Raw genomic sequence first — 14,812 nt, 5'->3', positions numbered from 1 at the left:
TCAAAAAGTGCCAATAATTCAAATCTTTCAAGAAATTATCTTCCCATACAGTTTCCTCAAAAGTTAGCTATTTCCAGGAACTTGAGGAAAGTGACAACAGCATGTGACTACTAATGGGTACTGAAATTATTTTGGGAGTGGAGGAAATGTTCTAAAATTAGAAAATGGTGTTAGTTTTAAAACTCATGAATATGCTAAAAAGCATTCAACTGTACACTTTAAAACAGTGAATTTTATGTATGTAAATTATATTTCAGTTTTTGAAATTGGGGTACAAAATGAGTCACATAGTATCATACATTAACTGTCTATGCCCTCCAAAACTGTTACTAGTAGTAGAATTTGTATGTGGTGACATGGAAGATCTATTCAAGGATATAGCTATTCATAGGACTTTGGCATAGAATGACTCTTTCTCTAAGATCACACTCTCTGATGTAGAAAACAGCTCACAGAGCACTGAGGGATGAAGGTGATGGCTCCCTAGCCAGGAAAATCTAATGAATGAATCCAGGCAATCAGTGAGATGACAGATGTAGAAGCTTATATCCTACTAAGTTGAATTATTGAGTCATTAAAATGGTTTATAAGCCACTGATTATCACACTGGATATGTATTTTTTTTTTTTTTTTTTTTTTTTTTTTTTTTAGTATTAAAAAGAAGTGTGAAATTTAAACAAAGTCAGTTCGCATGTAATGGAGCATTATTGAAGGTTTATCATTTAAGGCAGATAAACAAAATGAAGTACCTATTGTTATAGGGGAGACATAAAAAGAAGCATGAAGGCCGGGCGTGGTGGCTCAAGCCTGTAATCCCAGCACTTTGGGAGGCCGAGACGGGCGGATCACGAGGTCAGGAGATCGAGACCATCCTGGCTAACATAGTGAAACCCCGTCTCTACTAAAAATACAAAAAACTAGCCGGGCGAGGTGACGGGCGCTTGTAGTGCCAGCTACTTGGCAGGCTGAGGCAGGAGAATGGCGGGAACCCGGGAGGCGGTGTTTGCAGTGAGCTGAGATCCGGCCACTGCACTCCAGCCTGGGCGACAGAGTGAGACTCTGTCTCAAAAAAAAAAAAAAAAAAAAAAAAAAGAAGAAGAAGCATGAAGGGAATGGCTGGATAGTTAGATATTTTCACTAAGATCAAATTTTTGAACAAAAGAAGAAACAAACAATAGTATTTTAATTTTAAAGTCAATACTGGTACTAATAGCTGTCTGAATTCAAATTCATCTCACAGAGCTTAAGGGTTAGGAAAGCCTTCTCTTAAAAAATGCTCCATGGGAGATATAGCTTTCAGATATATTCTATACTAGGATTTATGATTTGTGACATTCAATCAGGCTATATCAATGCATAAGTAATTTACTAGAAATATACAAGCAGTTTTGTAAGGTACAGCAGTTCTTTCAAACTGAAAGAGTCACAGACCACATCTAGTAAATTATTGATTTAATATATCATATTGCTCTTTTGTGACCTGCAAGAAGTCATCACTTTTAAAAGTACCTAACTTGCTTTCTGTGAATAATTTATACATTATATGATAATTTTCATTATAGAGTATATTTGATAATAAATTATACATTAAACAAGTGAAGAGACAGATATGAAATTGCAAGTAGCTTAAGGCTACATAGCCTGTATTATAATGTCTCTAAGATACCTGCATATTCAAGTAGCATTTCTCCCACATACGTGTTTTGAAATTTATTCTTCTAATTCAGTGATAAGTTTCTTCTTCTCCTCCTCCTCCTCCTCCTCCTCCTCCTCCTCCTCCTCCTTCTTCTTCTTCTTCTTCTTGTCTTGCTCCTTCAACCCACATACATACACCTGCTCAAAGTGGTATTTTCCGTGGATAATTAGATAAAGCCTGGTTGTGGTGTGATACTCTGATTTCTCCAGAAATATCACATCTATCTACTGTATCAATGCATACATAATTCAGGGGTATAACAAGAATATATGTAATATAGTTGGATCATGAACACATTTTACTCATACAAATCAAATTAAACAAATTAAGCCAAAAGAGAGTTTTTTTTTAATTAAACAGATAGAAGAATAGAGAACAAGAAAAATAAGAAATTACACTGTGTGGATAAAACTTCACTCACTAAATGAGCATATTCCTTAGACTGATAAGATATTAGCCTGTGTATTCGTCTGTTTGCATTACTATAGAGGAGTACCTGATACTGGGTAATTTATGGAGAAAACAGGTTTAATTGGCTCACGTTCTGCAAGCTTTATAGGAAGTGTGGTCTGCCATGCTTCTAGTGAGGGTCTCAGAAGGCTTCCAATCACGGTGGAAGGTGAAGGGGGATTAGACACATCACATGGCAAGAGAGGAAGCAAAAGAGAGAGGGGGAAGGTGCCACACATTTTTTTTTTTTTTTTTTTTTTTTTTGAGACGGAGTCTCGCTCTGCCGCCCAGGCTGGAGTGCAGTGGCCGGATCTCAGCTCACTGCAAGCTCCGCCTCCTGGGTTTACGCCATTCTCCTGCCTCAGCCTCCCGAGTAGCTGGGACTACAGGCGCCCGCCACGTCGCCCGGCTAGTTTTTTGTATTTTTTAGTAGAGACGGGGTTTCACCGTGTTAGCCAGGATGGTCTCGATCTCCTGACCTCATGATCCGCCCGTCTCGGCCTCCCATAGTGCTGGGATTACAGGCTTGAGCCACCGCGCCCGGCCGGTGCCACACATTTTTAAACCACCATATCTTGGGAGAGCTTACTCACTATCGCAAGGATAGCACCAAGCCATTCACGAGGGATCTGCCCCCAGGACCCAAACACCTCCTACCTGGCCCCACCTCCAATATTGAGGATTACATTCCAACATGAAATTTGAAGTGGACAAACATCCAAACACTATCATTCTGCCCCTGGCCCCTCATAACTTATATCCTTCTCACATTGAAAAATACAATCATCCCCTGCCAGTAGTTCTCAAAAGTCTTAAATCATTCCAGTATGAAGTCCAAAGTCATAAGTTCCATCTGAGACTCATGCCCTTCCACCTATGAGCCTATAAAATCAAAACAAGTTATTTACTCTCAAGATACAATAGTAATGCAGGTATTGGGTAAACGTTCCCATTCCAAAAGTGATAAATTGGCCCAAAGAAAAGGCCAATAGTCTCCACACAAGTCTGAAGCCCAACAGAGCAATTGCTACATCTTAAAGTTCCAAAATAATCTTCTTTCACACCTTGTCCCACGTTCTTGTGTGAGGGGTGGACTCCCAAGGCCTTGGGCAGCCCCGCCTCTATGGCTTTGCAGTTTGCAGCCCATGTGGCTGCTTTCAAAGGTTGGAGTTGAGTGCTTGCAGCTTTTCTAGGCAGAGGTGCAAGCTGCTAGTGCCTCTGCCATTATACAGTCTGGAGGGTGGTGGCCTGCTTCCCACAACTCCATGAGGTAGTGCCTTGGTGGGGACTTTGTGTGGGTTCTACAATCCCACATTTCCCCTTGGCATTGCACTAGTAGAGTTTCTCTGTAGGGCTCCAAACCTATAGCAGACTTCTGCCTGGGCACCCAGGATTTTCTATACATGCTCTGACATCTAGGTAGAAGTTGACGAGCATCCTTCACACTTGCATTACGAGCATCTGCAGACCTAACACCATGGGAAAACTGCCAAGGATTATGGCTTGCACTTTACAGAGCCGTGGCCTGAGCTGTACCTGGACCCCTTTGAGCCAAGGCTGAAACCAGAGTGGCCGGAATGCAGGGAGCAGCCTCCCAAGGCAGGCAGCACGGCCATGGACCTGGTACAGGAAATCATTCTTTTTTCTAAGCCTCTGGGCCTGTGATGATAGGGGCTGCCTCAAAGATCTCTGAAATGCCTTCAAAGCCTCTTCCCCGTTGTCTTGGATATTAGCTCTTGGCTCCCTTTTACTCATTCTAATTTCCCTAGCAAGCGATTGCTCCACAAGCTTGTATCCCGCTTGTATCCCGCTCCTGAAAATGCTTTTTTTCTTCCCTGCCACATGGCTAGGCTGTGAATTTTCCAACTTTTACACTCTACTTCCCTTCTAAATATAAGCTCCAACTTTAAGTAATTTCTTTGCTCCTGTAGCTAATTGTAGTAATGTAGGCTGTTTTCTTCTCCATCACTTTGAAAGCCGTGAATCTCTGGCCAGCGACACCCCACCTGGGCCTCACTCGGCCACATTGATGTGTCCCAGCTTGCCTTCGTTATAGTTTGTACCCATGGTTGGTGGTTCCCTAGCTCTTGTACTGAACACAAGAAGGAGGATATCCTGTATGTTGAAGGGTGAGGAGGGTGAAGACGAATTTTATTCAGCAACAGAACAGCACTCAGTGGAGAGGGGATGCAGGAGGTGGTCCCCCAAACTCACAGTCAGGCAGTTCTCTCCTCTTTGCATAGCTGGGTCTGGGACTTTTTATGGCCTCAGAATAGGGGAGGGGCAGGCTGTAGGTACTATTGGAAAAGGCAGCATTCAATTGTTTAAAAGACATTATTTAGAAAGAATCAATTAGGAAAGGGCAGGTGAACAGGAACAGAAGTTCTCACTCTGGGTCGCAGGTTTCATCCAGGACCAGCAGTCTGGTCTTTCAGTCTTCAATCTGATTTTGCTCTAAGGTGGGGTTTCACCACGGACCCATTCCTGTCTTTCTGGGCATTTGGCTGCCTCCTGACACTCTCAGTAGGTTGTTAGAAGTAGCCATGCCACCTGTTGAATGGTTTGCTGCTTAGAAATTTCTTCTGCCAGATACCCAAAGATATCACTCTTAACTTTAAGTTTGTATAGATCCCTAAGACATGTACGAGGACATGAACACAATGCAGCTAAATTCTTTGCTAGAGAATAATACAGGTGACCTTTGCTCCAATTCCCACTGACTTCCTCATTTCCATCTGAGACCTCATCAACTTAGACTTCACTGTCCATATTTCTATCAGCATTTTTGTCACAACCATTTAAGTAGTCTCTAAGAAGCTCCAAATTTTTTCTTATCTTTCTATCTTCTGAGGTCTCCAAACTCTTCCAACCTCTACCCATTACCCATTTCTAAAGCCATTTCTACATTTCCATGTATCTTTATAGTAGCACCCCACTCCTTGTGTATTAGTTTGTTTTCACGCTGCTGATAAAGACGTACCCAAGACTGGGCAATTTACAAAGGAAAGAGGTTTATCGGACTTATGGTTCCACATGACTGGGGAGGCCTCACGATCATGGTGGAAGGTAAGGAGGAACAAGTCACATTTTACGTGGATGGCTGCAGGTAAAGAGAGAGAGAGAGCTGGTGCAGGGGAATGTCTCTTTTTGAAATCATCAGATCTCGTGAGACTTATTCCCTATCACGAGAACAGCACAGGAAAGACTTGACCCCATGATTCAGTTACCTCCCACCAGGTTCTTTTTACACCCTGTGGGAATTCAGGATGAGATTTGAGTGGGGACACAGCCAAACCATGTCACCTTGATATGAATTTTTCTAGTCAACTTTTGCTATCAATTTGTTAGTCTGTTTGTATTACTATAAAGGAATATTCAAGACTAGGTTATTTATGAAGAAAAGAGATTTAATTGGCTCTTGGATTTTCGGGATGTACAAACAGTGTGGTTTCACCATCTGCTTCTGGTGAGGGACTCAGAAAGCTTGCAATCGTGGCAGAAGGCAAAGGGGGAGCAGGCATGTTACATGGCAAGATAGGAAGTGAGTGAGAGAATGAGGAGGTGCCATATACCTTTAAACAACCAGATCTAAGGAGAACTCACTCACTATTGCTAGGACAGGACCGAGACATTCATGAGGGATCTGTCCCCATGACCCAAAGTCTTCCCATCAGACCCCACCTCCAACATTGGGGTTACATTTCAATACGAGATTTGGGGGACACCAACATTCAAACTATATCAGCATGGATTTGCTACTATGGGTTTGGTATTAGACCTGGGTTTGCTATTCCCTCAATAAAAACCAGAATCCATATAGCAGTCATATTATGAACATCTTACCATTGGATACATTTCTAATGTTTAAGATACATATATTTCATATAGTATTGCCCCCAAATGTAAAGCACAGTAATCAAGCAAAGAACAAGCAAAAATTTCAATCGCAGAAAGAAAAAAAAAAAAGGCTTATATGGATTTATTGAAAGAGGGTGTATCTGGATTCTGTACTAAATTTAAGTGATTTTTTCTGGGATAATTTCAACCAAATGAAATGTTTATGCTATATGCTGACTATGGAACACTACTTTATAGTAGCCTGGTCTTGCAGGTATAGTTCATTTAATCATCCAACAGACATTTATGGAGAACCTAATATGTACAGACCCTGTCCTGAGAAGAGAAGAGAAGAGAAGAGAAGAGAAGAGAAGAGAAGAGAGAGAAGAGAAGAGAAGAGAAGAGAAACATGATAAGACTTATGTTTTAGAAAAAGTGCTACCAGTGGTATGAACTTGTGGTGATGAGTGGAGCTGAGAGTCAAAGAGCACATGCAGAAATTGATGGGAGTCTGGACTGTGACAATGACAGAGGCAGAGAAGCTAGAGAAGCTGATAAATCACATAAGGTTATGAGCAACAAACTGATTCTTTGTTGGACCCCAAGAGTCAGGGAGAGCAAATCTAGAATAATGGCATTTTATAAGTAGGCTAAGTTTGACATTTTCAATCTCTAAGTTATTGGGCTCTATAGGTATACATAAGACACAGTTCTTTAGTGTGGCAAAATTACAATTAATTGTTATCAATTACATAAACATTAAAATTATTACCAAAAGAAAACACATTTTAGAATCATCACTTTGGCCTTTTGTCAAGTATGTTCTGAAGGAGGCAGGTCCTGAAAGATATTACATGTAAAAAAGTTTTCCATGATCAAATAAGTTTGCAAGAAAGAGCATGATATTCCCTAAACCTTACTAAAGTCTCAAGTCCTTCACTCATGTGTTTCCCACACTTACTTAATCATAGAACAGTATCTTCTTAAATTCAAATGTTCTACAAACATACTATTAAAAATATAGATTTAGGCTGGGCGCAGTGGCTCACGCCTATAATCCCAGCACTTTAGGAGGCCAAGATGGATGGATCGCCTGAAATCAGGAGTTCAAGACCAGCCTGGTCAACATGGTAAAACGCCATCTCTACTAATAATACAAAAATTAGCTGGGCATGGTGGTGCATGGATGTAATCCCAGCTACTCTGTAGGCTGAGGTAGGAGAATCTCTTGAACCTGGGAGGTGGAGGTTGAAGCTAGCCGAGATGGAGCCATTGCACTCCATCCTGGGATACAAAAGCAAAACTTGTTCTCAAGAAATAAAAGTAAAAATAAATTAAAAAATAAAAATATGGATTTATTAACTACATAAGCTATAATCAGGAACAGGTGGGTTCTTATGTTTACTGCATTACAAGGAATATAGGCTGTTTAGAGAAAAAACAGCCAATTTGACAAAAAGTCCACAGGTGTATGTGACATATGTCAAATAGCAAAAATAAGAATAGAATCCAAAGGTCTGACTTGCTTTTATCTTCAACCGATTAAAAGCCAGAAAGATAAAAGCTGCCCTTTTCTCAATTAGCCAATAAGATGACATTAAAACAGGAAGTAAGAATATAAAAAGCTTCCGGAGACCAATATTAGGAGAATCTGTGAAGTTGGCCTGACTTAATTATTATTCCATTTATATTTTATGAATATTAGGTTAGTGAAAAAGTAATTGCAGTTTTTGCCATTAAAAGTAATTCCCAAAACCACAATCACTTTTGCACCAACCTAATATAAAACAGATTACAATAGATGTGTATCTCAGAGCATAATTTTCCCTTATTTATAATAATAACCACTGCATAATTATTATCACTCACTATAATATTCTGTTATTGACTATAAATTAGGCCACGCTGTAGGCACTCATCAAAATAAACAGAAAATTACGGTTACAAGTACAAATAACAGAATCTAGTATAATACTACCATGTGATTAAATTTTAACCTTATAATATATTTGTAATTTAAAAGAACCTTCATATTTCTAAATATGATTTTTAATAAAAGCTGTCCTAAATGTCAGTTATACAAAATAAAATATATAAAACCAATCCTGGCTGTCAGACACATGTTAATATAGGATGGCACAATGTTCATGACTAAGTCACAGAACTGAACTTGAGTTAGAAGTTTCCATTTCTATTCATACTTTCCAAATATAAAAATAAGAGTTTAATAGTTTTTGTCATGTTCATTCAAAGTATTATAATTTTAATTCTGGAACACCTTAAAATCAGAAAGAAAATTAACATAAGACATACTGTCTATTCTTGAATGATTCTCTCATCAGTAGCATTATCAGTTGAATAAAGTTATCAGTACTGAAATAAGAATAACACCTGACTGCTCTAATCTCAAACAATAATGAGTGATGAGAGGGATGCATCTTTGGTTATTATAATCACTGTCAATTTCTTGCTTTTTTTAGAGAATTCTAATTTTAGTGTGTTTCATTCTAAGTATTTATTACCTTTTTATAGAACGTTAAGGAAAAAAGGCAGAATATTCATTAGTCACTCAACTCAATACAACATCCTTTTTGTGTTGTGTGTGTGTGTTTTTTAAATATACCGTATTGCTCTATTTTAAAACTTTGACCAATAATTAAACACAAGTTTTTACTTTTTCATACTGTCATAACTCTTCTGGAGGTACCTAATTCATTACTGCATGCAGTGCACTTTAAAAGGAAAATCAGACATTAACTTCAATAAATTCCCAGTATAAAAGCTACACCTATCTATTTCTAATCTCCTTTTCTCAAGTCACAGAGGTAAACCACTACTGATATCTAATGGGAATCACTGCACTTTGTTCTTGATCTTATTTCTAGGTCAATGCTCCTGATTTTCCTTGTGTAATGATTCCTTCCTCCCTATTAAATCAACAAAGAACACTCATTCAACTTTGCATCTCCAAACTACTTTATATGTTTCCCTCCCATTTATATTCATAATTCTGGTTACTTTTGTATTTGTTTATATACCATTTGTTCTTCATCCAACTGTAATCTCTAGCTTCCCCTACTTGCCCCCACCCCACTCTAGTTCAGGGGTTGGCAAACTTCTTCTGTAAAGGACCAGATACTATTTTGGGCTTTGCTGGCCACATATATCTTTGAAATATTCTTCTGTAGTTTTTGTTTTGTTTGTAACTCTTTAAAAATGTAAAAAACCTTTCTTGGTCCACAGTCTGGATTTGGCCTGCTGACTATAACTTGCAGCGAGCCGCTCTAGTTGAAACTACTCTATTAATAGCACCAGAAAAACTCCTTTTGGTGTTTGAGGGGAGTAATAAATTATACTCTGTCCTTCCTGCAAACTTCAAAGGAAATCAAACTATCAGCTTTAATACTGGTAAAATATGAGGGGCAGTGACAGCGGACTTCCTACTAGCTGTCTGCAACAGGCACAGCCCTACCCTCAGAAGGCACCCTGAAAAACCTACAGTGTAGAAGAGCATACCAGACAGTATGCTCTGCAAGAAGAATGGCTCCTAATCTGAAGAAAGGTACTCAAAGGGTGAAGGAGCAGGGCCAGCTTGCAAGGTGTTTAAAAAGAAAAATAAATCCCTCTTCATGCAAACTATAGACCTGGGGCAGAAAATCTCCAGTCTTACACTCCAGATTGCCAAGTCAACCCAGACTTCAGACTTCTTTTTCATTTATTAATCACTTTGCAATATTTACCTCTTTGAACACTTGCTTTTTACTGAAACTCTTCTCCCTTGGCCCCCAGGAGAACAATTTCTCTGGAGTCAGCCACTCTTTATCTGATTTTAAACCTTTGGTGTTTCCCAGAACCTCCTCTTTGCCCATCTTTTCTCATTCTGCATACTTTTCAGAGTGATCTTATTCACTTAAAGAATATCAGTTACCATCCATATGCTTTCTATACTAAATCTCCATTTAGCTCAGGTCTCTCTTGAGTTCTAGAACTATGAATCCTAATGCATCCCCTATCTTGTGAATAACCCCCATCTACAGTTTATCAGAAACATTAATTTCACCCTCATCTTTTCTTTTTTTTTTTCTTTTTTTTTTAACATACCACATTGGGCCTGAGGTAGCCAATAAGTCTGCCTCAAGGCACCATCAATAACTCCTCTGATTTCAAGGTAAATTATATATGCAGATAAAGATTGATGAGAAAGTAGAATACTCAGATAGTGGGTGAATGTGTTTGTACAGCCATTCATGTCTCACACATAGTGTTGAATCTGAGTAGAATTTCAAAGCCTGTCAGCAAGTAATACAATTTCCCACTTGCGTATGTAATTTATCATTATTATAAAAAAGATGATCAATTTCACACTCTTATCACAAATGAAAGCTAGGCCACCATTATTATATTTCTAGATAACACCATTACAACATTATTATATTACATACTTTGTTTCTGAGAAGAGGAAATTGGAATACTTATAAAGTTTTGTTTATACACTTTTTTATTTTTTAAATATTTAACACTAGAAGATCTTATTAAAAGTTGCAAATAAATTATACACCTTAAATTCCAGTAGCCATATATTTTTATTTGAAGAAGATAACCATGGTATGAATTTTTTTAAACTTTTTTCTAAAAATCATATTTTCACTATTTTTTCCTAGCACCCTGTGGAAGTCGTTCAACAGGTTCAGAAGGCACTGTTCTATCACCAAACTATCCAAAAAATTACAGTGTGGGACATAATTGTGTTTATTCTATAGCAGTTCCAAAGGAGTTTGGTAAGTAAGATTCGACTTATTATGTAGTATTTCATCCAGACATGCTTTATTTTTCACTACATGCTATTCAAAATTTTTAAATGAAAATACCTACTATCCATAAAGTATCTTACTTTGCAATTCTTTTTAGATGGTGGTTTTGTAATAATACAATTTTGAGGTCATCTTACTCAATCTGAATTTACAGTCAAGTACACAGGTGAACAACAATACAAAAATGAAAACAGGATTGTTTTTAATTTTTAAAAATGAGTATATCAGTAACCTTGCAAGTGCCTTCATATTGGAATTTTATAAAATGGGAAATTACTGGAGCATAAAGCCAAGGCTGCTCTGTAAAATATGTATTAAGTAAAATATTGAACTATTACAATAGTAATGAAAGTATTTACAAAACAATCATATCAATTTTATAGTTTATTAACACATTTCCAGAAAGAAGAGCTTTTGGTTTTAAGCATCTAGTTTCAGGGACAGCAATAAATACAAAAAGACAGCAAAGGACATTTCAGCTCATCTTGTCAACATGACAGTCTGTTCTGCATCGGCACTAAGAAGGCAATGTGTCCTTTGCTGCCTTCACGTCTTTCTGATCACACGTCTTAGAAGTCACTTATCTGGCTTCTAAAGGTTTTGGTTCTGAGATCTAGCTGGATCTAACCCAGATTAAGCTCTGTTCATGGATGGATAGGCAAGGGAAATTTAGAGAGCAGTGAAGTTCATAGACTTCTACAATTTAGATTTACAGCGTTGTGTTACATAGTAAAGGATTTGTTATAGCTATAAGGAATGTCTGGGTCTGGATGACTCAGTATTTCAGCAGAAGGACATGGATTTTATCATTAGAGATAGTTGGATAACATCTTGACTTAACATTTCTGCTGCTGAGATATAAAATAAGCTGATGCTTCCAGTCCAATTTCTTATAACCAGATACCTATATATCCTCCTTTTCATCCTTCTGAAACAAGTCCAAGATCTTCAACTTACTTGAGAGCACTGTCATCAGAAATGAAGTACTAAACTTTTTATTTTAACATTTAAATAGAGTGATGATGCCAGCATTAGCAAAGTGTATATTTTTGTACTCTACAAAGTATTTATTTCCCCTAGCATATCGATCAGTTGAATCAAAGGTGAACTCTTTGATAGTGAAGAGAATGACAGTTTAGAAAGAAAAATATCATTCCCTTAATTGTGTTTATTTTTTGCCTTTTGAGTCCTTCCTTTGCTAGAGAATTTCATGCTCCCCAGATGCAAAAAAAATGTTACATGGTTGCTGACAGAATCCTAACAATTATTATCCAGAAAACTTCATGGCTCTCTGAGTCCTCTTTGGAAGTCACTATTTATCCTATTATTCTTGGGATGCCATGTGGCCAAAGGAATGAGAAAGAGGAAAAGTAGCCATTTAGTGTCCTGATAAATAGACATGCTGGTCACCTTGGAGATGTATTACTGTAGCCTATGTATGCTCAAAAAGAGAAAGAAAAAGTACTAATTGAAATAAAAGTAAATTAACAGATTCCTAAAGAATGAAATCTATATTTTTGTAGGGTTAATATAAGTTGAATTTAATCCTCTTAATATTAAAAAAAACTGCTATGTTGAGCCAATAATAGTTGTTTTTTAAAACTATTTTTTAAATGAATCTTCTTGTTTTTTTTGTGGACAAAACAAAGTGTGCTTTGATTTATTAGTAAAAAACTAATTTTATTTTACAAATATTGCATCATTCTTCATTTTAAGTTACATATATATTTAAGCACCTGTATTCTAATTTCAGCCTTGTCACATGTTAACTATCTGCCTTTGGACAAGTTACATAATCTCTTTGAGACTGCCTCTTTATTTATAAATTTGGTATCATTTTGTTTATAGATTAGAGATGTGAGCAGTAAATGAGAGAGATATATACACATGTAAAGTGTGTCTAACATACTTCATGCTTAATATCATTAGGTTAACAAATGCCAGCTTTCAAGTCAGATTTCTGGGTTCAGGCTCATCTTAACTTACTTGCTATTTTCACTGGACAAGTCACATTGTCAGCCTGAACCTTACACATCTCTAAAGTAGCAATGGTAAATACACCTTATATGGTTATTTTATAATAATTTGATGTATATGAGTGATTGGCATAATAACATAGTAAGTCATATGCATACACAAGTACACATATACACCTTCTTCTTTATGTTCACATTCATATAAAACATCCCCTGTCCCCTCTTCTACCCCCGAAAAAGGTTAAATTAAATGACCTACAATATTGGATTGAACTAAGGTCTTAAAAATAGCATTTTTAAAATAAAACAACTATTTATGTTATTTAGTTAAAGCATGAAAACAAATATTTTGGGTTTTATATCCCAGTGGCTGTTCAATCATCTGATGATCCCTTACAATTTTCTGGGAGTAGGATAGTGGAAGTAAATAAATACTGACTCTTGACTTCTTCCTATTACCTTCCTATTACCTTCCTTTACCTCTTTGTTGAGAGATGGTCAAGCAGTAGTTACTGGATCTCTACAAATCAGATTTCTATTTTGCTTCTGCTTCCTCTCATTCTCACTTTGCCATAATTTTTTTCTGTTGCCACATTGAGCTATATTTATTACTTTTCAGTATTACTTCATCACATATCACTTCTCACATTTTTTCCTTTTACTGTCATTTATCTCAAATTATAATAATTCCTTCTTCTATACCTTTTATATGCAGATGCTCTTAGAACATGACTTTTACATCGTTTAGCACAGGGGTTCCTAACCCCTGGGCCATGGACTGGTACTGGTCCTTGGCCTGTTAGGAACTGGCCCGCACAGCAGGAAGTGAGTGGCAGGTGAGCTATCATTACTGCCTGAGCTCCACCTCCTGTCAGATAAGCTGTGGCATTCGATTCCCATAGGAGTGCAAACCCTGTTGTGAACTGTGCATGTGAGGGATCTAGGTTGTGCACTCCTTATCAGAACCTAACTAATGCCTGATGATCTGAAGTGGATCACTGAAACCATCCCATGGAAAGATTGTCTTTCACAAAACCTGTCCCTCATGCCAAAAAGGTTGGGAACCACTGATTTAGCACAATGTCTGTCAAATACACTCAGTGCATTCATTGGATTGCATTTTACATAGGGGTTAAGGCTCTAACATCCTTATGTAAAAATAAAATAACATATAACCAACATTACACATGAAAATAAATCACCCATGAAAGATCATCTACATGAGTTTACATATGCCTATTGTCTCTGAAATAGTCTAACAGAACATTGTTAGTCCTTCAAGATAAGAAGAGATAACAGATTTTTTCAGATAATTCCAGATGAGCTACTTGTGTTTCTTACAGGCCATGTGATACTAAATTACTATTTTTTTTTTTTTTTTTTTTTTTTGCCTGGTGTAGAATTAAATGCCTATAAGTTATTTTTGCCATTACTTTTAATGGCAAAAACCACAATTACTTTTACACCAACCTAATAAATATGTGCATATTACTCCGCTTTACTGGTTGATTGAGTAAATACTCTTTGTCAGTCAATTGCCATCTTTTAGTTTTTATAAATAAGACAAATGTCAATTCATAATGTTTTCATGAGCATCACTAAATTTCATTTGAATTCAGGTATTGGGGTCAGATTTTGGCAATATTCATCCTGCAGGATTCTACTTGTTTTATTATTCTTAGAAAAATAACAGTTATGGATCAATTGGATATCATTTATTAATATTTTACTCCCCTTATTCTACATATAAGACTAATTACATTTGGCTTTTTGGATTTAAAAAATCCTACTTATCTATCAATAAAATATATTTAATTTTTCTTCATTTTTCAATGTTTAATCACCAGTTGCTTTTTCTTGTGGTTTAGTTGCTTAAGACTTTATGAATTATATTTAAGTGTCAGAAACATGGAAGACCAATTTTATTTTACTTATTTTACTTTTCATTTGGTATAGATAACATGCTTTAGAATGTAAGAGAACTGTTAACATTGTCAGAGGGAAATTTTTTAATTAATATATATTATACTTATACCTAGAGT

At 36.9% G+C, this 14,812-nt stretch overlaps 1 protein-coding gene across 3 annotated transcripts in view; it reads left to right on the top strand.

Annotated features, from left to right (window-relative positions):
• The window catches only part of CSMD3 (CUB and Sushi multiple domains 3), a 1,308,251-nt gene that overhangs the window by 1,040,463 nt on the left and 252,976 nt on the right, over window positions 1-14,812 (top strand). For all 3 annotated transcript variants that reach the window (XM_030937706.1, XM_030937708.1, XM_030937707.1), the window contains one exon: window positions 10,645-10,761. In XM_030937706.1, coding sequence (XP_030793566.1) covers window positions 10,645-10,761 — 117 coding nt within the window. The remainder of the gene's footprint in view (window positions 1-10,644; window positions 10,762-14,812) is intronic.

This window comes from Rhinopithecus roxellana, chromosome 9 (assembly GCF_007565055.1).
Source record: "Rhinopithecus roxellana isolate Shanxi Qingling chromosome 9, ASM756505v1, whole genome shotgun sequence".
Classification (NCBI taxonomy): domain Eukaryota; kingdom Metazoa; phylum Chordata; class Mammalia; order Primates; family Cercopithecidae; genus Rhinopithecus; species Rhinopithecus roxellana.
This window is presented reverse-complemented; position numbering and strand designations above follow the sequence as displayed.